The sequence below is a fragment of the Taudactylus pleione genome, unplaced genomic scaffold, assembly GCF_031769625.1.
Source record: "Taudactylus pleione unplaced genomic scaffold, aTauple2 ptg000156l, whole genome shotgun sequence".
In the NCBI taxonomy this organism is placed as follows: Eukaryota; Metazoa; Chordata; class Amphibia; order Anura; family Myobatrachidae; genus Taudactylus; species Taudactylus pleione.
In genome coordinates, this window is record NW_028284558.1 from 26,570,942 (window position 1) to 26,595,180 (window position 24,239).

The window sequence follows — 24,239 nt, forward strand, 5'->3', positions numbered from 1 at the left end:
GCCCTCGAGTCGGCCTCTCCACTGCAGATTGGAGTGGTGGCCGTGGAGACAGAAGGAAAGGGGCTGAGCTTTGCCTCCCTGGGTAGGTGGCAACCTCTTCTGGGGTGTGACCCTTGAGCAACTTCCTGGAGCCTGCCCCCTGCAGTGATGTGCGGGGGCCTGTAAAAGAGAGTAAGAACCAAGGGGAGTTGAAGAGCTGTTCTCATAACTGGAGGTGCTAACAGTTTCTCCTAATTGGTGAGGATAAGGTTGATCTGTACACACATTGCCTCTGTTCCAGACTTTCATAATTAATTAAGTGTAGCAATCCTATTACTACCAAAGTTTCTCCTCTCCTTATAGGAACAGTCGATAAAAGTAAGATTATTTCAGTGAGCTTTAGCAAGTTATAACAGTCACAAAATCCACCACTTTTCAAAGCCAATCGGTTTCTCCTTTTTAAGCATTACACCTCAAGTACCTGCTAAAATCTGAAAATGACTGCTAGCTCTAGACTAATAACCCGTGTCAGTAGAACACTTTTATAATAGACATGACTGGATTAAGATTATCTAATGATGGTTTATACCAATGAGACTAAAGAGGCAACTGTCATAAAAGGCCAGCAGAAGCCTCTCCAAAGCTGGCAACTCTCTAATCTCCCATGGCCTCACTGAGGAGTGTAACTAAATGATACAATGAGCACACTGAGTGTAATCCCATTGAGAGCTGCCATTAACTTTGTTACGGGAGAGACTAAAGCTGGCCACACACCTGAATAATTAATTATACACCATAAACCATACACCATAAACTATCCGCCATACAACAATGCAGTATATGGTTCCATGCTTCATGCAACAATATGGCGTCGTCCATGGAATCATCCCATCCGATGTGCAGTACGTACCAAGTATACGATGGTCGATGTGATCTATGTCAGGTTGCAAGATAGCACAGTATTTTGTGTAGTGTGTACCCACCTTTTAGATCTATAATTACAAAACACAGCCAGGAGAGATCAGACTGAGCGATTCTAGAAGTCAGGGATTTCACAAAGTTTAATTCCATTATACCTGGGTAAACTTTCCTTCTGTGTGCGCAAACAATGGTCAGGCCTATTTATTGTGGGACAGAACTGTATTGTTTAAAAACACTAATACAATTGTAAGAGAGTGCTGTTTGTTTGCATTGTACCGAGTTAGTGAGCATTACTGCTAGTTTAAAGGTAAAATGGTATTTTGAAGGAAACCTGCAGTTACTAGTATAATCTCTTTGCATGTTTTGGGTTAGCTTAAACCACAGGTTCTCAAACTCTGTCCTCCAGGACCCCAAACAGTGCGCGTTTTCCAGGTCTCCTCACAGAATCACAAGTGAAGTAATTGGCACCATCGGGGATTTTTTTTTTTTTTTTAAATTTCAGCCAGTAATGAGTACACCTGTGCACCTGCTGGGTGACCTGGAAAACATGAACTATGTGGGGTCCTGAGGACTGAGTTTGAGAACCGCTGGCTTAAACTGATGGTGGACCATCCTCTGACTTAAATTTAGGAAGTAAAAGTGGGATGTGTTTAAGTATTAGACTAATGTGTCCAAATAAGTTCTTATATGCTGAAGTAAATGCAGATTCCTTCCTTTTGTACTGGTTTCTTCTAAGAAGGTAGTGCCTGTTGAATAAAATAATTTTAATAGGACAAGTGTGAATTTAAAAAAAAAAAATCTTTACCTCTCTGACAAACAAGGAAGAGGGAAGAATTGGATTAAAACTCAGAAGATGACACCTCGATCAGCCCAAGGTACCTGCTGGGGTATTACCTTGCATACACAACTGTGAGCACCTAAAGGCAGCACAAAGGCCTGCTGTTCCCCCTTTTTTTTTTCTCTTAATGCAGTGATACTTGCTGGGGTGACAGGCTGGTGGTCCAGTGACTAAATAGAATTGTATTTGGTAATGTTATAGGCTAAACCAGTGCTGGCAGCTGCAAATCATCATAAGATCTGTGCACAAACAGAAGCACTACCTTGTCCACCACCACATAACTAAGGATGACTTAAGCACAATTTACTTAATTTAATCATTTTAGCTGAGTTCTCAATAAGAAACTTATGGCTGGGGGGGTGCTGTGGAAAAAATGCTGACACTCTAGGGCGCCATGATTCAGAAAAGTTTGAGAACCACCGCCATAATGATTTTCTGCACTGTTATCTGCTGAGACCAAACGTTGTGGAAATGTTCGTATCCCAGATCATTGTTCTATTCCAGGCAAAGTCCATCCAAATGGTCACACGGTACCTCTAATCAATCCTTTTTGTTTAGTATTGTTGTATAGCCAAGTAGTGCAAATCATAAATGGGTTAGAAAAAAAAATATTAGAAGCAGTTAATACTAATGTGCAAATGTTTCCAGCTGTAATTACAAACACAAACTGTTTTTAATGTCAAATGTCTAATTTCTTTGTAGGAGAGCAGCGCTGAAGAACTTCCCTGGGAATTATTGTAATATTCTGGCTACAGGTTACAAAATAGACTGAAAGCAGAAAGGATGCGGCATACAAAGGGGTAATCTACAATGTCTTCTCCATTTCAGCCTGTGCTGACGTAGAAAGATGAAATGTTCATTATACGTGTGTATCCGTTACAATGCAGGCTACAGCACATGGATGGACTTATCTCTTTAACAGCTAGGGGAGACCATCTCCTAAGAGGTTTCTGTTCCCGGTTCTCTGTGGGATGTCCGACAGCAATGGCTTATGAAAACAATGACCAATTCTTCTGACTTGTAGTGAACATTACTTACCAAATGCACTTTGTGCGGTTTACACAACTGTGTAGGATTGGTCCTCTCAAAGTCATGAATACTTATGACACGTCGGAGTGCTCCTTCTGTTGATATCTTGGCCGAATCTCAATAAGAAAATGAATGGTGGAAAGGTATCTGATGGAGGACACAATGACTGTGTCCCACTGTCGGTGCAAGTTCCAGTGGGCTGGCAACGACGAGTGGTCCAAAGTGGCGTTCTCTACATTAGGTGAATATTTATGTTGATACAAAATAAGCCTTGTTAAATGTTTTCTGTTGTAATTTTCTAAATGATCTGTTCTCCATCATTCTGTTTCTCCTTGGACCATTGTATTTTGGTGTTTGTGTAATTTTTGAGACAAGTTGCTGCAACTCCAGTAGGGAATGAGCCAGATTTTAAGCATGTCACATATTATGTATGACCTCTATTCATCACTGAACCTTTATCTATTGCTTACTAGAACAGAGATCCTGCAGACCTGACATGTTTCAAAGTTTTATAAAGCATGTAATACTGTAATCAGAAGATGCTTGCCCCTGCCCTGAACGCTGCTACAGACCTAACAGCATGTTTTGACTACGCTCTGGTAGGACGCTGAAGCAGCAAACTTTTTCCAGGCTTTCGTGCCTAGAGAAATATTGGGCGCAGATGCCACCATGGGGGAGTTTCTTCCATACAGGAAAGGTTCTGTGCATTGGATCTCTGTATTTCTGACAGGGAGTGTGTCACACAACCTTTTGTTTTTTTTCTTAAGGGGTTATCCAATTAGCCTCAATAACCCATATTTTTATTTTTTTTTTCCTCCAAAAAGTTTTAACCGGTGAAAACCATTTTTGGAAAATGGTTATCGGCTATCCTATTAGCCGCGGTTTTCGCATATGCGAATAGTATTATAGGAATTATGGCAAATTTTCTTTTCACCACCTCTGAGCAGGTGATAAATAGAGATGAGCAGGTTCGGATATCAGCGATCCGAACCCACCCAAACTTAGTGAGCCGATCAGAGTCTGCTCGGGTTTTCCTGCCTGACTCTGATCTCAAAGCGAGGCAAAACATCATCCCGCTGTCTGATTCTCGCAGGTTTTGGATTGTAAAAAACCTGGATTGTAAAAAAATTTTGTTCCCAGCGCTGACCGCCATTTTCATTCCGAGACTGAGTGAAGAGGATGCAAGTGAGGGGCTGTGCTGCTGCTGTGCATAGGGGCTGGCTGCTGTGCATAGGGGTTGTGAACTTGTCATAGGGGCTGGCTGCTGTGCTGGGCTGTGCCTGTTCATAAGGGCTGTGTTGATACTAGGACAGTATTCTCCCCAGAAATTCTTGTCCAGCCGGGTGGCATCCAAAAGTAGCCGTGTGGGGGCCTTCGCAATTATGCGCGTGCCGGGAAAAGGGGTATCTCCCTTACCAATCCAGCCAGACAGGCTGTTCCCCCACTAGCTCTGTCAAAAGTGCCCATTATACAGTGCTCCCTGTAGTTTTCCCCTTTATGCATTGCCCCTTGTAGTTTAACTTTGCCCTTATGCATTGCCCCCTGGCTGAAGTAGTGCCCCCAGACTGGTCCCTTATGCAGTGCCCCTAGGTTTAATGGTGTCCCCTATGCAGTGCCCCCAGACTGGACCTGGTCCCAGCCATAGCCCCACCACTTACCTTTACTTGCTGGCCGCTCGCCGCTGCCTCGCGCTGACTGGATCTAACGAGATCCAGCAGGAAAAAATTTTGTAAAAAATATCCTGTTAAAGAAAAAAAATCTTACGCAAAGTTAGCTTTAGAGAAATAAAAAATTGGCAATATGCCATTCACTACACGAAGTGGCAAGGAAAGGATAAGGCCTTGGCCTTTATTTATGACTGGTGATTCTAGTTGTGGTGATTTAAGCCCCTCTGCTTGTAGGAGAGGTACAAAAAAAATTTTAATTGTTAAGACTGGTAAGACACCGGAACCAACTGTGTGCTCTGAAAAGTGAAAGATTCCTGAGGAGAGGCCAAGTGTGTCTGCGGTTGCCATGTGTGAGCCTGACCTTTCCAATACTGTACTTGAAGAGGATCCTCCTTCCACCATTTGTGTGCCCTATGCAAATGGGGGGATGAGCAGCGCAAGTCAACATGCTGACATAGAAATCGAGGATGTTTCTGTGGAATTGCACCAGGAGGATATTTACTTGGCGATAACAGGGATGATGATGATGTTTGTGTAGAAAAAGTGTAAATGTGGGCAACAGTTGTTGCCCATGGTGGGTAAAATCCTTTTGTCATGCCTGGGCAAAGGACCAAAAAATACACTTCTCATGTGTGGAATTATTTCCACCCAAATCCAGACAAACTTTGCCAAGCCATTTGTAACTATTGCCATGTAACAGTGAGTAGAGGTAACCATCTAGGAACCTCCTCCATGTTACGTCACTTGCAGCGCATTCATCAAATTTGGAAAGGGTATTTCAATTTCTGAAACTTTGGGGACAAAAAACTAACAAAAATCAGCCCACTGTCTCGTAGCTGCTCCCTTCTATCTTGATCCAAGCTCCTGCTTTCTCCAACACCTGCATCATCAACATCCTCATTCATGATCGGAAGTAGTCCTGCATCCAATTCCTTGAGAATAACTGACTCCTCTCCTATCCCTGGTTCCTCAGAAGGATCCTTGAGTGCTACGCCTGCTGCTGTTGCTGTGAGTGGATCTTCATCCCAGAAGAGGACCAGGATGAAGAATACTTATAGTTTAACCAAACAATTGACTGTCAAACAATCCTTTTGCAATGGTGACCCAGTATGACAGCAGATACCCAGTTGCACAGCGGATTACTGACGCCATAACAGCTATGCTGGTATCAGATGTGCATCCAGTATCCGCCATTAATGCAGTGGGTTTTACAGTTAAAGGAGGTCCTGTGTCCCTGCTACCATGTCCCTTCTAGATTCCACTACTCTAGAATAGCAATTCCCAAATCTGTACAAGAACATTAAAAAAACCTTATTAATGTCCTCCGAAATGCTGTTGTGCCCACTGTCCACTTAACAGATATTTGGACAAGTGGGACAGCGCAAACTAAAGATTACATTACTGTGACAGCCCACTGGAGGTGTATTGCCTCCAACAGTGCAAACAGCAGCAGCATCATTAACAAATGCCAGCTCATTCAGAGGCAGACTACTCTGTGTATCATCGGTTTCACTAAGAGGCATACCACTGAGAACCTCTTAGAAAAACTCATGGAAATTATTGCAAAATGGCTTACCCCACTTGCACGTTCCTCAGGATCTTTGATTTCTGACAATGCCAGCAATATTGTGCGAATACATGTGGGCAAATTCTAACACATCCCATGTTTTGCTCACACAATTAAATTTGTGGTGCAACATTTTTTGAAAAATGACAGGGGCAGCAACTGCGTGTTGAAGATCACAGAACCAGCAAGAACTGTTGAATTTGCCCTGCCATCAGCTGAAGCAAGAGGTAGTAACTAGGTGGAATTCTACCCTCCTATATGCTTCAGCGGATTGAGGAGCAGCAAAAGGCCATCCAAGGCTACACTACGGCCTATGACGTAGGGTGAGGCGCGGGAATGCACCTTAGTCAAGCCCAGTGGAGAATAATTTCCGTGTTGTGTAATGTTCTCAAACCCTTTTGAACTTGCCACATGTGAAGTTAGTTCAGACACTGGCAGCTTGAGTCAGGTCATTCCCCTCATCAGACTTTTGCAAAAGCAGCTGGAGAAACTGAAGGAGGAGCTGAAATGGAGTGATTTCGCTAAGTATGTCGGACTTGTAGATCAAGCACTTCAGTTTCTTTGCCAGGATCCAAGGGTAGTCAATCTCTTGAAATCAGATCACTATATTTTGACAACCATACTTGATCCTAGGTTTAAGTCATACCTTGCGTCTTTCTTTCCGATGGACAAAATTGTCAGCTCAAGCTACACGTGATGCAGCAGCAGCAGCAGCATCATCATCATCATCATTTCTGCAGCTACCAGAAAAAAAACTAAATTTTCCTAAGACACCCACTGCTGGTGGTGATGCAGATCAGTCTACAAAACCTAATGACTTCTGGTTGGGTCTGAAAGACGTGTCTACCTTGACTTTGTCTGATACGGTCAGCATTTAGAGAATGGTGGATGATTTATTTTAGGGATAGCATCCAAATAGGCATGTCAGACAGTCCGTTTAACTACTGGCAAGAAAAAGAGGCAATTTGGAGACTCTTGCACAAACTGGCTTTACTTAAGTTGCCCACCCTCCAGTGTGTACTCTGAGAGAGTTTTCAGCGCAGCCGGGAACCTTGTCTGTGATCGGTGTAGGAAATTACTTCCCCAGAATGTGGAAGTTCATTAAAATTAATTACAAATTCCACGAGTAAGACCTTTACTGGCAATTAAGTAAAAAAATGATGGAACAGTCTTTAATGGTGGATTCCAGCGGGGACGAATTAATATTGTGTGAATAAAAGTATGTACAAACTGATGGGGATGAGTGACGACATCTGATCATCTTACCTATGTTGTAAAGCCAGTTTGTGTATGGGATCATTGCTACCAATGTCCACTGCCCATTGGCAGCTTGTTTTGTGAGGGGGGGGTCCAAACAAACCAATCATTTCAGCCACAAGTGGCAGTCCCTGTCGCTGAAGTGATTGGTTTGTTAAACTGTGAATGGTCTGTTTCATATATACAACATAAGGGTGGGTTGGAGGGCCCAAGGACAATTCCTTCTTTCACTTCTTTTCTTTGCATTATATGCTGTTTGGGGCATTGCTGCCTGACATTTTACATTTTTTTTGGTTTATGAATGTCCAGAAATTGTAATGGCCACAGATAGCAAATCCTGCATGCCCCTTTTCATATATTTTTTTTATTTTTTTAAAGAAAATTCTGAACCACTAAATTGATGGGGTGGCCATCTGGCTGACTATATCACCTCTGCTGGAACAGGATTGGTGCGTCCTCCTTTTTCTACCTTGCTGATGCGTTGCTCAGGTGCCGGTGATAGCGTTCACACGTGTTTCCGCCAGTTCTGCTGTGAGTCGCCTGTTCAAGTCGAGTATCCAGTTCCCCAGTCTGCGTTGTTTTGCTTCTGCCGTTTGTGTCATCCAGGCGGTACAAGCCGTACCTCGGCACCCAGTGTTTGCAATCCAGTGTGCTGCTGCTGCTTGTGTCAACCCGGCAGCACAAGTTGCACAACAGTGACATTCAACCAAGGATTCTCAGCCCTCAAGGCTGCTATACGGCCCAAAGGCCGCATCCTGCTTCACTGCCCAAAGGCTACCTGTCATCACTCCTCACCAGCCCTCAAAGCTGTAACGGCTGCAACTTGTCAAAAGTTCCAGCCCTCAAGGCTGTTACAGGACTGGTTCCTAATCATAGCTCTGTATTCCACTACTACTCAGCCTGGAGGCTGTAGCAACACTTAAATATCAACTATCAATTATTACTTTAGCCAGTGGCTGCACCAATTATCAACTATCAATTCCTCCTTCGGTCAGTGACTGTATCAACTATAAATTCTTCAATCCTCAAGGGGGTTCCCCATCCATCATATTTGCACAGTCCTCAACTCTATTTATGACTCAGTTTTGAGCTAGCTAGCTGGATGTAACCTTTTGGCCCTTAACTAGATGAAAAAATAAGGAAGGGAGGTTTGGGCAAAACCATTCCAGATCCAAAAACCAGAGGAGATACAGAACCAAAACACGGGGGTCGGAGCACATCTATAGTGATAAGTTGTGCAAAATCACTATTTTTTGGATAAAAATGTCAGGTCTTGGTGCAGAACCACTCTGACACCCTCCTAAATGACTAATTCGGCATATATATATATATATATATATATATATATATATATATATATATATATATATTTTTTTTAATTCTCTTAATTTGGCCAATAATGACATGTCATTTTTGGGGTGAAAAGTTAGTGTTGTAAAATATTGGCCCTCATATAATGCTGATGTTCATGGAATTGAGCAATATTTTGCTACTGTGTGTGTGCTAAAATCCCTAAACTCCTACAGCGCATGCGTTACAGTGTGTACTCACAAAGCTGCTGTTGCAATTGAGATGCACTATATTGGATCTGTCTTGGGAAAGTGGTGAGCATTACTGCGAGGTGGCTGAAGAGACGCACAAAGATGGTCCATTTTTTGGGCTGGAGCAAGCTTAGATGATGCGACCGATGGTGGCATCTAAAGATGCACCAGGCGGTGTTACAGATTCTACAGACGCTCGTAGTGGGTTTCTCAGCACATTCATACGCACATATGTACACAAGGGAATGGCTGTGTAGTCACATTTGCATAAAGTCGCACACAAGCCAAAAGACACGTCTGCGTCAACCTCTGAATCAAGGTCATTGTTCCTTACTTAATGAAACCAGCTCTAGATAGGTAGCCATCCAATCTTTTCTTTGCAACAGAAAGTAGTGTACATCGCTGTTTAAATGGAAGCAGTATGAAATGCCACTGGCCGCATGGCCGTGAGTTCGAATCCCTGCAGCGTGAGGCAGACAGCTGGAGAGATCCCGGCAGCGGCAGCCCGACAGCGCTGGAAATCCAGATCGTCCTTAGGGAAGTACTTACTAACCTAACCCTCCTTAGGGGTGCCTAACCCTAACCTAACCCCCTGTGCCTAACCCTAAAACCCCCTCCCCTTCCCCGCTGCCTAACCCTAAGCCCTCCCGCGGCTGTTGGAAAAATGACAGGTGTCTAGATTTAGACGCCTGTCATTTAACCCTCGTCAGGATAAAGCAGTCGGGAAGCCGGCTGTCGGGTTTACGTCAGCTGACTTCCCGATTGCATCCCGTTTAAACATCTGTTAAGCAAAGAAAAACGAAAAAACTCTTTGAAAAATAAAGAGCATACTGTATATATTTTCTTGTATTAACACATGGAACCATGGTGGATTTAAATTAAATACAATATATTCCCACTAATCAAAACAAAATCCTTAATAAAATAGTTTAGTTTATTTGAGTTCACCACTGTGCAGATAAGGTGTGCCACATGATTGCAGGATAAATACCCCAATCTCTGTGAGCTCCCCCAGGTAATTAGTGAATTTCCTAGTAAAGACTTCAAAAATGAAGCTAAAGGAACACTCTTAGTGGATCTGGAACAGATGTCGGACAGACAAACCATGTTGCTACTTGACAAGATCAGTCGTGTTATACATTGGAACATTCTACTACAGATCTACAGTTTCTACAGTGTTATGTGACTCCCATGTCAACAACAGACATGTAGTGTCTGCAATGTAAAAATCATCATCCTTCTCCCACATCTGCCATCACATGACATGGTAAAAGTCCGCAGACCTGGCTGGCTGCCATACCGATCTCTCCAGGAGATTTTGAAAAGAAGATAATTTGTGGTAGGATAGCTAAGAAAAATGATGCATGGTTAAATGGTACTTAATATTTAAAGAGAAACCAATTATGTTGGATTGGTGCTTTAATTATTCTTACATAAAACATTTCTCAATTATTCTGCTCTCCTGTCAGTTGAGTTAAATAACTTTTCAGTGTTATTACATTAAAATAATTCAGTAATTCGCTCAGCAGTAAAGGGGTTGTCCACTTTCTGACTTCAGGGAAGGGGGTGGTGAGTGGTTTATTGGGAGAGAATGACCCACTTTTGCTGTGGTTTGTTATATAAAGGGTGGTATTGTCCAAAATTATTTTAGTTCAAACTTTCCCAGAGAACTTACTGACTGAGAGCTCTAACTGAAGTGTTTTTTGTTTTGATACATTTTTCATTACATTGTACTTCATTTATCATACTCATTTATGAGTGTTTGCTGCCAATGCTGATGTCCTACTTCATTGGAGCAATATAGATTATTTTATTTCGTAATCAGAGGCCTGAAAACCCTCCTAGGCTTTGTCTCCAACTTCCTAATCCTTGCAGGCAAGAACACGGAATGTCCTCTAACGCTTGTCTCTTTACAACCTGTATTTCTCTGCACTTTGCAATGTTCTCAGCACATACACCGTTACAAGACGCAAGGAAAAGTGAATGAGAGAGATTGCAAAAATATCGGAATTGCTGGTACTTTTCTCCCTCCATAGAACTAATTTTGTCTGAAGTAAAAAAAAAAATGAATATATATAATTTTTTTATTTATTATTTTGAAAAATTGGAAGTCATTGATCTGCTAATGAGCTGTTTATACTTCGTCTGCAGCCCAAGTGGATCCCATCTGTCATGCTTGGACCAGGTGAAAACTTATCTTCTCACGGATGGAACCTGCAAGTGTGGCCTGGAATGTCCTCTTATTCTACCTAAGGTACTGTTATTGAAGCGCATATGTTTAAATGATCAAAAGCCATTTTTCTAACGAAGGGCGGAATTTAATTTGTTTTTGGAGCAATTCAATTGTTGCTCCGTTCAGGCGTGAGAGCTGCCAGCGCCGACATTTCCGCTCGCAGCTTCCTGAGGTGGTGAGTAAAATTGTGCAAAAAGTCTGTTTTGAGCGCCAAAGTGACAAGTGCAATAGTTCATGGGCACCCAAAACAATTTAATTGCTCCGTCGGTCACCCATTAATTATCGTCATCCAAAAAAACAATTTAAGTTCCCCCAAATTGCCTTTAATTACTGAGATAAGACATCCATATTTCATGACCTCAAACAGTCGGTGTTTTGGGTCTTTGTCTACCTGGGGAGCAATGGTACTAGAGCATTTCAGTGCTAGTGTGACTCCAACCTGACCTTTAAACCCCTTACAATGTGCAGCTAAAGGAAGCATTGGCTTGTGGCTGAAGTATGTACATGTCAATGATGTGCCAATGCTCTTAAGGAATTGTGGGTGGCTACAAGCAACTTTGTTCTTTGTATCAATTTTGCCCAGCTATACATCTAGAAAGCTATTTAATAGAACAGATACTGCCATATATGTCGAGCAATGTATTCAACTTGCACATCCCTGTATGTGTTCTCATTGGTAAGAGATCGACAATGCGAGTGTCTATGATGATAGGACATGTAATGGACCCGTATAGTAAAGTTCGAATTAGGTGGTTTCAAATCGCATAACCATTTGCTGCAATAATGGTTTACATTTTACGGAGGTGCACCCCTCCCCAGAGGCTTCTCTGTACTGACATTTTTACCTGTATTCCTCTTACAGCCCCTACCAAAAACTGGGGAGAGATGGAGTGTGAGGGTCAGCCCCCAATATGTAAGATTGTGAGTGATCATCCTGTTCACACCTCCCACCTCCACCATTTAACGTTGATGTTGACTCAAGCCTACGCACAGAGAGAGCTGCCATTTTGAGGTGTTCATTAGGTGTTGGTGACGGGGATACTGCTTTTGCAGGCTGGACCAACACTTGTACATTTAGTGCTACTGGTCCAAGCCCTTTGGCTACATTCTAATGAAAAATGGTTCAGGCTACCAAATGACTGCCCTTACAATACAAGCAATTGGCATACCTTTCAGGACGTGTGTTGTGTATGCGAATGGTGTAGTGCGCTCCTCTGAAGCATGCTGCTCTGATGTAGTGTATAATATAGAAGTAGATGGGTATAGGGACTTCAAATGCAGCCGCGGACTCTCCTTTCCCATCAAGTTATGTACAATGTATAGCCATGGGAGCGCAAAATATAGTCTCAATTTCGCTGCGATTGTAGTATAATAATAATAATGAAGCATTTATTTCTCTATTGCGAAGAGTAAAACAGAAATTCATATAGATTAAAAATAAAAAGGATAAAATATATATATCTCGCACAACTGTATCATAATATTAAGCTAATAGGATAATGACCAGCTGTATATTAATATTGTCTTCATTTTTTTATATATATAATTATTATTATTTTTTTTAATCTATATGAATTTGTTTTACTCATCAATAGAGAAATATATTCTCCATATTAATATTTGACTACAAATCGCAATGAAACAGGCTATATTTTGCGCCAATCAGACACTCCCATGGCTATACCTTTTTTATACCTGCTTTTTCATGTTAAAGATACTTACAGTGCATACACACGGTCAGATTTTTCTTCAGATCTGAACGATAACTATTTAAAAAATCATTCATATCTGGAGGAAAATCTGACATATCTGTCAGATGAACGATGCGCGTTCCCGATGGTCAGATAACGATATCTGACATCTGATGTGTTTGCAGTCAGACTTGGACGATTCCATTAATTTTAATGCAGTCAAAAATCGTTCAATAGTTCATCTGACAAATCTGACCGTGTGTATGCTCCATTAGAGTATTTCTAATCATTGGCTAGTACAGTATCAAATATGTTCTAGGTTATGATGATATTCACACAAATATTTGTTTTATTATGTAATATGCCTTTTTTTAGGTGTTTAATTTTGACCCTGGAGCTGCTGTGAAACAAAGGACCACGGAAGATGTTAAAGCAGATGAGGATGTGACCAAGCTCTGCATCCACAAGCGTAAGATCATTGCTGTGGCCACACTACACAAGAGCATGGAGACGCCGCATCCCTCACTGGTATTAACAAGCCCTGGGGGAGGGACAAGTAAGTTTTTTTTTTTTTTTTTTTTTTGTTTTTTTTTTTGTTTTTTTTAAATATTAATATTGCGGTTTCTACTTCTAACTTCATAGCCTGTCTGTGTTATCTACAGGATCAAATTGAGAGATGGCTATGTATGTTATATGGAGAGTACAGTGTGAGAGATGACCATATAATGTACATAGCGAGAGATGGCTCTGTATAATATGCAAAGTACAGAGTGAGCGATGACTATTGTATACAAAGTACAATGTGAAAGACGGCTGTTTTATAATGTATGGAGAGCACAGTGAGATTACTTTGTATCATATACAGAGAGTACAGTGCGAGAGATGACTCTGTATTATATTCAGAGAGTACAGAGTGAGAGATGGCTGTGTATACTATACCGGGAGTACAGAGCGAGCTGGGTATACTATACCAGGAGTACAGAGCGAGAGATGACTGTATACTATACGGAGAGTACACTGAGAGATGGTTGTGTATAATATGCTAATTGAATATAATATAATACACTAATTGACTATGGCCCTGTGCCTGAATCAAGAACTTTACATGTAAATAACGGGTAAAGTTGCTACATTCGAAAGGAAAGTTGTACCAGAAATGTTAGATGGTACCTATTACAGAAGGTAAATATTTGTATTTGATGTGTGGCGCTCCTGGCCAGTGAGCAGATAAAATGCTGGATGCTCTCCTTACCCAACCCTCTCCTCTACAGTGAGCTCCCAGCTAATTTTAAAAACCTGTTTTGCAGAACTATTTTCATTGTTCTGATATGTAATATATTTATTTATATCTTTGTTTTTTGTAATGCAGATTATGCTCCCGTGGTTTCCACGCGGGCAGCAACCCCACGATCCATAAGGAATAAATCACATGATGACACTGTCGGTTCTGTGCTGCCAGAATGTAAAAACCCATATAAATTGATGGTTAAAGAACATGTGGGAGCTCAGCCGCATGACCTTCATTCCATGTATCCACGGCAAAGGTTGGGTAGCAGCAAGCATGGACAGAAATCGCCATTTCGTGGGGGCCATGGAGGCATGCCAAGTCCAGCTTCATCTGGGTCACAAGTATATGGTGATGGATCTCCTTCTACAAGGACTGATCCATTGGGAAGTCCTGACGCATTTACAAGGAACAATCCCATCTACCATGCTCTACCCAATTCCAGTCCCATTCATGTAAACAGGACTCCCATGTCTCCACAATCAATTATGTTGCATGGTTCCCCTGTGCAGCCATCGTGTGCTATGGCTGGAAGGACGAATATGCCTCTATCTCCCACATTTACTAGCCCAGTGTTGAAGAAAACCCTTTGCAGTTATCCACCCAACATGGATATATCACGTGCAATGTTTCACCATAAAGCAACACAAGGTCCCCCACCACCCCTTCCTCCGCCACCTCCTCCTCCACCGCTTTGTGCTCTTCAGAAAAAGCCATTAACGTCTTCAGAAAAAGATCCACTTGGTATACTCGACCCCATCCCCAGTAAACCAGTTCTTCAAAACCCTGTAATGAACACTACAACATTTCATCCAAATGTTCACTCTCAGGTACCTGTGATGAATGTAAACATGCCACCTGCTGTTGTTCCTTTGCCAAGCAATCTCCCATTGCCAACTGTCAAACCTGGTCACATGAATCATGGTAATCATGTTCAAAGAGTTCAACACCCAGCCTCTACATCTTTATCACCATCACCAGTAACTTCCCCAGTTCACACGTTGGCACCCGGTATTGGAAGGATTGAGGTGTCTCCCCAAAGATCACGTTCTTCTTCCACATCATCCGATCATGGAAACTTCATGGTGCCTCCATTAGGAACACAACCTCCCTGTGGTAGCCTCAAAGTGCCACCACGCTCTCCAAGACACAGTATGGGCTCTCCTAGACCATCCATGCCATCAAGCCCGTCAACTAAGCATGATGGACACCATCACTACAAAGACACCCATAACCCATTGATAGCTGGAATGAGCAATGTATTAAACCCTCAAAACAACACCGTTTTTCCCCCATCTTCGGCTGGTAACACTCCTATTAAGAATCAGATGGGTTTGCTGGGGCTGCCTTTAAATCAGATCTTGAACCAGCATAATGCCGCCTCTTTCCCAGCAAGCAGTTTACTTTCAGCAGCAGCCAAAGCACAGCTAGCAAATCAAAATAAACTTGCTGGTAGTAATAACAGTTCTGTAACTGCTGTCAGCTGTGGCAGCAATGAAGGAAATAGCACTTTACCCACAATGTTTCCCCCATCCTCTAACGTACTGCTACCACCGGCAGAGGGACAGAGTGGCCGTGCAGCTCTGAGAGATAAGCTGATGTCTCAGCAAAAGGACTTAAGAAAAAGAAAACAACCTGCAACAACAGTGATGAATCTACTCAAGCCACCACCCATGGATAATTCTGGCCTACAAAAACCTGGAGCAGATCTGTTAAGGAAACAAGGGCAACATTCATTTCCAATTAATTCAATGTCACAACTCCTCCAAACCATGAGTTGTCAGAACTCTCACATGAACAGCAATAGCGGCACCATTCCGGACTCAAACATGAGTTTGCCTTGCTCTGCCAACCAGCTGAATTATGACAACAGCCTGAACTCTAGTAATCTACATAATTCCATGGCACATAATTTACCAGTTAGAGGAGAAGGGGTCTCCTGCCAAAATCCTAATAGTAACTTAGTCCATAGCAGCATTCCAGTTTCTAATGCTCATCTCACTGGACTCCTCAACCAGATGCAAAGCAACAGTAGTTATAGGATGCTACCCCATCCAGGGAACCCTTTACATCTTGCCCCACACCAGTCAAGAATCCAGACATCATCCTCCATACCAATGTTACAAAACAGCATTGGTAACAGTTCTGATTCAGGTATGCTCTTCACTTGAGTATGCTTCTGTGTATGCCTGAGTTTCTACAGTCTACATTTTATTTATGTGTATACTATATATTTAATATGAATATATTTATTTGGGGGATTTTTCTTTTTGCTTTCATGTCCTCTATTTATGTGTTGTTTTTTTTTCTTGTTGCATTGTAGCATAAAATAAAAAAGGAAAAAAAATATGATGTGCAGTTCTGTCACTTGTCAGGGTAAGGCCAACAGAAGTTGTGATTCATTGCAGGATGTTTCTGAAATGTAAATCTTTTATTTATTAACCTTTTTATTTATCTAGTGCATATACAGTTGTGTTTTACAATTGTGGTCTGTCACATGTTAGTATTTAAAAAAAAAAAAATGAAACAAATTGTACAGATGTCTCGTCTTTGCTGCAGTCGTGGCAAACAGCCCCTCTTTGTGCGGCTGGTCCCGTGAGACTGCTGGCGCCAGGCGCTTTTTTTTTCTGAAAAGGCGTCAACTTAGTCTCCGAATCAGCATGCGAAGTGCTATGATGCCGCAGCGGTTTTCCATGCCAAGTTCCGTTTAGACTCTTCAGGCGAAAAAAATGCCCGGCACTAGCAGAGTCGCACAGGATCTAGTGTCTCGCTAATGCCAGGCATATTGCACTGTGTGGCTTATTGATGCTAGTTCAGCAAGGACACATCTTTGTGCTTTCATTTCATAGCAAAAATGTCATAATGTAGTACATGTAGAGTGCATATTCCATTACCCACAGCACAATTGGAGATCAGCTGTCATTGGTCTGTCTACACGGGGATGAAACAAATAGCTAATTGGTTGTTATGGGTTAGAGTATATCATCCTAATTCTTTGTACCATGCTATTAAATAGACCTCAAGGACTGTTTGGCATCAGAATTCCTTACATTACCAGTAAATTCATATTGTATTCACAATTCTTCAAACAAATGTGTAACAAAATCAACTTTATGGAGTATATTGGATAGATTTTATGTACAATACCATTTTCTGTTACTCATGTTCTGAGCTTGGATTAATCCAAAGTATGGTTACTTCTAACTTCTGTATTGGGCTCTTTAGGCAGGGTAGTGCAGAGAGGCAGGAAGAGCCGGACGATGTGCACTAAGCAGAAGTGTCAATGTTGCATCAAAAGTTCAACTTTCTGAAACATCGAAATGCCCCTCCTAATTTTACTGGTCACGACACACAGACAGACAGACAGACACACACCACCCATTCCGGCCGCAAAAACTATCAGCCACACTTGTGCTCTTCCTGCCATCTCAGAAGCGTAGGTACAGTGATCGCTCTGAGCATAAAAAATTGTGGGTCCCTGGGACCCCTCACTTTAACAAATTGGGGTCCTACTCCACAGTTTCTGGGTCCATCACATATTATGGGGGGGGGTGGTAAGGGCTGGCAGCATTTGGGATTGTGCTGGGGTAAAGGGGGTTAAGGTCAAGCAGCAGTTGGAGTAAAGGCAGAAATAAGTTGGAGGGGAGTAAGAGCAGGTAGAGCGGGAAAGAATGGTATAACCAGAAGGGTATGAAACAGGCGCTGGAATGAGTGGTTCTTACCAAGCAGCTAGTGATATAAGGGCTAGTCAGTCCCTGTCACATGCAAACATAGAAAGGAAATAGTAGTGCTAATCAATTCAATTACATTGACAACATTATGGTGTCATACATTCAGAATGTTTATTTAATAGCTGATTAATTGAATAATTAAATGAATAAAAAGTTCACTTGACAGTAGCAAGGAAAGAAAAATCACAGTTCTGTTGTGACATATAGAAGCATGAGAACTCACCCACAACATCAAAATCCATATTGAGCTTGTTCACATGCAGCATCTAATGGGGGACACAGAAATATCAACTGAATTGGTGGGAGAATTGTCCACTGGATTACGATCCTGGTTGTCGCTAGAAGGATGTCCCTTTAGAAATGTTATTAAACAAATCAGATGAATGGGTCCTCAAAATGTGCGGTGTCCATAAACAACGGATGTTCAAGTGAGACTGTTGGTATTGAACCCCTCCTGATTTGAGTCCTAATATTCCCAAAGGCTAGTTCAGGCAAAGATTGATGCGATGTTGGATAGGTCCAAAAGTGACAAATGACACCATATGTATTCCATGTCGTTGAATTGATTAGCGCTACTATTTCCTAGAGCTGGGGGTAGGGAGGAGGTATATTCAGATAACGGTTGTGACAGTTCTGGGTGTAGAGAGAGGGCAAGTGTAGTGGCAGTAAGCGTGTTTACAGTGGCCATGTGTATGCCTGCAGTGTTGTGTGTTGTGGACCTGAGGCCTACTAGGGCGCTTTCTGATAGGATCCCCTGTAACTGACCTTCACAGTGCTCAAAAACCAGTAGCTCCACAGTGCCCCTACACCCTGCAGCTGCACAGCTTCCACCCCCTGCAGACACACACAAACACCCCACCCCCCTCCTCTCTGTCATGCTCACACCCGGGTCTTTTACTTACCGAGAGCTGCCTCTTCCTCAGCGCCAGAGTAGTGTGCGGCATCCCGGTGACAGCAGGTGCCAGTGTGATTCCCTCATAGAGAGCCGCCCTAACCAATTTGATGCCCTAGGCAAAATTTTGACTGGTGCCCCCTACCCCTCTGGGGGCACTGCATCTGGGGACCACTACTGGGGGCTCTATATAAAGGGCAATAGTGGGGGTACTGAATAGAGGGGGGGACTACAACTGGGGCCACTATTTAAAGGAAACTGCATAAGGGTTACCACTATTGGGGGGACTACTACTGGGGGCACTATATAAGGGGCTTACTACTGGGGGCACTGCATGGGGGGGACCACTACTGGGGGGCACTACTGGAGGCCTGCGTAAGGGGGACCTCTCCTGGGGCACAAGGGGCACTGCATATGGGCACCACTACAGGGGGCATTGCATAAGGGGGTGCCCCTAATCTTTTTTTAATTTTCTTTACTTTAATCCCATATGGACCTGCCTCCTCCCTGGAACACTTGAGGGGAGGGGTTGCGTAGCGCCGGGGGGGCAGTAGCCCCTGGGCTTTCCAGTCGCCCCTAGGCATTTGCTTATAATGCCTATGCCCTCGTAGTAACAGCATTGCTCTCCTCCCCTTTGGAGCCCAGAGGAGTGGTTGAAGCAGGGGGGGCTAGAGAGAGAGAGAGAGACTGCAGGCTCGGGGATAAATGGCAGCCCCGCCTCCCTCAAGGCAGTAGGGGCTGACCATACTCTGAGATCCATGAGGAAACAGGTGAGGGAGCCTGGTGGCGTCACATGACCAGGAGGCCCCAGGCGGCTATTGGATAAGGAGATGCTGTCGGTCTCATTGATTGTTAATGACCGGCTGCAATACAGTGCGTCCTGCAGGACCTGGTTAATTTTAAAAAGTGAATCCCTGATAGCCTGTAGTGTGTAAATATGTGCTATTAGCGTACAGATGTTTCCTCACTGTAATGTTAAGGGTCCCTAAATCTCCTGTATTCTACATATTTAGGATAAAAACATGCACTTCAAAAATAAAGTTAAATTAAAATACTTTCAGGTACACTTGTAAATTCTTGCATTTTTTTTTCTTTTATTTCAAAGTGAAGTATCCTGAATTTGCCATTCAAACAAAATCCCAAAAGTGATGTTTTAATCCAATGGGAAATGTCCATATATTTTTTTTTTTAAACGAATGGGATAACCAAAACAGAGTTTCTTTTGATTCACAGGAAAATCCTTCTTTTAATCCACCGGAATTAAAAAAACAAAACTAAAAATGTCAAATGCTCCTAACAGAGCACCCACTACAGAGTGTGCTCCACGTCAGGTGACAATAAAAAGCAGTTGTCCGCTGAGCCAGTCACAAGCTCTTTCCCCTTGTAGCTGTGATTTTCAGTGAATTTTTGGGGACTGCCTGATTTCATCACATAAATTGTGATTAGTTCAGTCTTTGTTCATGCAAGGAAAACAAATTACCAGTGATGTACAGTGATGTATTCAGTTTTATAGCCCATTTGTTTCATTGTAGATTCTACATGCAGTTCTCAACCTTACTGAAATAAATGGCCTATAGAAATTAATGGGTCATATATGGTCATTCCATGTGAAGTGGACCAATTTTGAACATCGCCCCCACCTGCTGATTGTGCACTGCAGAGTCGATGACAGTTGTACCCACCCCCAGTTTTGCTACTATTGCATATTGTGAACTAAAACAATTTCCAGAGTTAGTTTGACATACAGTATATGCCAACCTTCATGTAAAATGTTATCAAAATTTGAGATGGTCAGGTTGGAATCCCTGGCCTGCTTGACATGGAATGACTTTATGGGGATATATAGCACCTTATATATATATATTTTCTCTCTCATCCACTAGGGGACACTGGAGGTGCTTACGCTGGGGTATAGAGGCGTGGATAACTGGAGCCGGCACTTTAAATAATTTAGAAGTGTGAAGCTCCTTCCCCTCTATGCCCCATCAGCCCTCAGTTTAGAAAATGTGCCTACTAGGAGCTGGTCACATTATGCTGTGCTCCAGCAAATACATTTATTTTATTTAATTTTAAGCATCTTTTACACATCCTATAGGTACCCTTCGCTACCTATCTAAAAGGTGGGGTCCGGGTACCTGGCGCCCTGGTGTGTTAGCAAACACCAGGAAGGAGTGCACAGGGCTCATTACAAGAGCTCCTGACAGCTCCTTACCGCTACAGCAGGTCTTTACACAAGAAGAAGACTCTGCTGACCTGCCGAGAGAAGCCTCTCTGGGGACACGCAGTGAGTAACAAGCTGCGCATCCCTCGGCTCCTGCCCCCGCTGCCCGGCGCTGACACAGCATGTTGCGCTGTGTTGCTGTGCATAGCGCTGTTAGACAGTGCTGCAGGTCCCGCTGTCAGCGCTGCCCTGCGCTGTGTTAGAGATACACAGCGCTACATGCGGCCCCCTGCTTCTCCCCTCTCCCCGCTGATACATGCGGGTAGCGCGGAGGGGAGGGTGGGGACAGACATAGTAGCCATAATGGAGCCCTTAGGGCATGAAGAAGGGGGCGGAGCCTAATCAGCGCGGGCTCTCTCCTATGCGCGGCAAGCGGCTGTAGGAAAAAAAAAAAACCAGCGTGGCTGCCGTTTATTAACTCTTAAATGCCTGCATCTCTCCCTTATACAGGAAGAGTGCAGCAGATCTGAAGGCTGGATTCTTTGGCTCCCCATTCCTGGCTATAGCAGCTATAAGTTAAGCAGAGGCTGTGCATAATACACTGGGGGTGCAGGGAATCTGATCTGTGGGAAGGGAGTTTGGTGTGCTCCTCCTCTGTGTCCCAAGCCAGCCTTCTGTTTTTCTTTACCTCTGTATATACTCTGTCCCTCTGTGTGTGGTGACTGTGTGTATCCATGTCAAACAGAACAAAAGCGTCTCAAAAGATGTTTGTTTGTTCTAGGTGTAACAACAAACTATCCAAGCCGCATGCTGCTGGGTCCACGTTATGTGATGCTTGTATAGCAATTGATCCACCTATGGCTATTACTGCCTCACCTGCGCCTACATGGGCCGCTGACGTGGTAGGAGTAATGACGGATTTAACGTCTGAGTTAGCTGAGGCATGTAAGTCTCAGCCTCCCTCGGTTGCTGGGCTAACCAAGTCTGTAGACACCCTGGAACAGGTAATGGGTACAGCTGTGTCCGCACCCTCCACTTCCTTACAGGGACCGACACAAAAGCGTCCTTTATCGACTGTTCTCCAGTCAGAAGAGTCTGACGAGGAATTCCTCGCTACGGAGGATACTGAGGAAGGGGAATTGGAGGCAGCATTACAGGACGATACCCCTCTAGAGTTAGAGTCCACCTCTCCCGGGGTGGAATCTTTAATTTTGGCGGTCAGAAAAATCCTTAACTTACCTGAGGATGTGATTCCTGCATCCCAGGAGTGTAAATTATTTCATGAACAACCAAAGAGCTCGGCGGTTTTTCCGTTCTCACAGCAACTTCAACAGCAGCTCTCAGTGGCCTGGATGCAACCGGATAAACTGTTCCAAATTCCGCGACTGTTTCCTTCTAGCTACCCTTTTCCATCAACCATGATGGAGAAATGGGAAACACCCCCTCCAGTAGATGCGTCCGTCTCCTGTCTTTCTAAAAAAAACAGCGCTCCCAGTACCGGGAGCTACAGTACTAAAAGATCCTTCGGATCGTAAATTGGAGACAACGCTAAGATCTATTTATACCGCAGCTGGTGCTCAACTTAGGCCCACCCTTGTTACTGCTTGGGTTAACAAAGCGGTGGTTTGCTGGGCTGACCAGTTGATTACAGGTTTGGACTCAAGTACTTCTACGGCAGAGTTACGCTTACTAGCTGAACATATCTGCGAGTCTGCAGTTTTCCTGGGAGAAGCGTCAAAAGATATCAGTCAGATTAGTGCTTGCATATCTGCTTCTGCTATTTCTGGCCGCAGAGCCCTCTGGTTGCGCGCCTGGCATGCGGATGCAGAATCCAAGCATACGGTGGAGGGTTTACCATTCAATGGCGACATGCTGTTTGGCCCAGAATTAGGCAAATGGATATCCCAGGCCACGGGTGGTAAGTCTTCCTTCCTCCCGTCAACTGCACCGGCTCCCAGACTATCTTACACTGGACTTTCCTTTAATTCCTTTCGTGCGCCCCATTCCTTTCGTGGTAGAGCCAGAGGTGCTCCCTCCCAAGCAAGAGGCTGCAGCGGTAGAGGTCGCCCACACTCGGTTGCACGTAGACAGGAGCCTAAGCCAGCTGAAAAACAGGTGGCATGACTGTCTTCCGTCCCACCTAGGACCACCTACAGTGGGAAAGATTTCAACAGGTTTGGAATCAGACATCTCCAGAGCCGTGGATCCGCAGACCAATTTCCCTGGGGTACCGAATAGAGTTCGAGGTCCCCCCTCCACCTCTGTTCTTCACTACAAGTCTGCCAATACCTTCAGACAAGGCCAGGGTTCTACAGGAGGCTATCCAGTCTTTAGTAGTATCTGTGCTAGTCCCAGTTCCAGAACATCAATGAGGTATGGGGTTTTACTTAAATCCTGTTTGTAGTACCTAAACCGGATGGATCGGTCAGGCCCATCTTGAACCTCAAGTCATTGAACCTGTATCTGAAGATGTATCTGTTCAAAATGGAGTCTCTGCAGTCTGTTATTGCGAGCTTAGAACCAGGAGAGTTCCTATTATCCATGGATATTAAGGATGCCTATCTCCACGTTCCCATTTGGGAACCACACCAAGCCTTTCTGCGTTTCGCCATATTGAAGGATCATTATCAGTTTCGGGCATTGCCGTTCGGGTTATCCTCGGCTCCCCGCATCTTCACCAAACTCATGTCAGTCATGATTGCTCTACTTCGGTCATCGGGAGTGAACACTTCTTCCTCGACTGCTAAAAAGGATAAAACACGAGTCAGCCTCTGTCATTCTCGTGGCTCCAAACTGGCCTCGGAGGAGTTGGTTCGCGGACCTTCGGTCCCTATTGTCAGACGATCCGTGGCCCCTTCCTCTGCGCCTGGATCTGCTACAGCAAGGTCCTTTAGTACACCCCAACCTAGCGCAACTGCGTTTAACGGGGTGGCTCTTGAAACCGATATCTTAAGACGCAGAGGAATCCCAGACTCTGTCATTCCCACCATGCTACGCGCCAGGAAACCAGTTTCTGCTGCGCATTATCACCGCATCTGGCGTTCTTATATCTCGTGGTGTTCCAGTCGGGATCTTCCATCTAGGACTTTTCGGTTGTCCAGGTTTCTGCTTTTTCTTCAGACTTGTCTGGATTCTGGCCTTCGTCTTGGAACTTGAAAGGTGCAGTTTTCTGCCCTTTCCATTTTCTTTCAACGGAAATTGGCCCTCATTCCTGAGGTGCAGACGTTTCTTCAGGGGGTCTTGCGGGTGCAGCCTCCTTTTGTACCTCCAATTGCTCCTTGGGACTTGAACTTAGTGCTTTTGTTTCTTCAGTCGTCCATGTTTAAACCTTTGGAAGAGGTTGATATTAAGTACTTGTCTTGGAAGACTGTCCTTCTCTTGGCTCTAGCTTCGGCTCGTAGAGTTTCGGAATTGGGTGCTCTGTCCTATAAGCCACCTTACCTTGTG

General features: G+C 43.7%; 1 protein-coding gene across 1 annotated transcript in view; it reads left to right on the plus strand.

Annotated features, from left to right (window-relative positions):
• MBD5 (methyl-CpG binding domain protein 5) overlaps positions 1–24,239 on the plus strand; it is a 92,221-nt gene that overhangs the window by 36,155 nt on the left and 31,827 nt on the right. The window contains exons 2-6 of the mRNA XM_088474873.1: positions 2,441–2,538; positions 2,626–3,008; positions 10,951–11,053; positions 13,099–13,279; positions 14,093–16,162. Coding sequence (XP_088330999.1) covers positions 2,896–3,008; positions 10,951–11,053; positions 13,099–13,279; positions 14,093–16,162 — 2,467 coding nt within the window. The 5' untranslated portion in view covers positions 2,441–2,538; positions 2,626–2,895. The remainder of the gene's footprint in view (positions 1–2,440; positions 2,539–2,625; positions 3,009–10,950; positions 11,054–13,098; positions 13,280–14,092; positions 16,163–24,239) is intronic.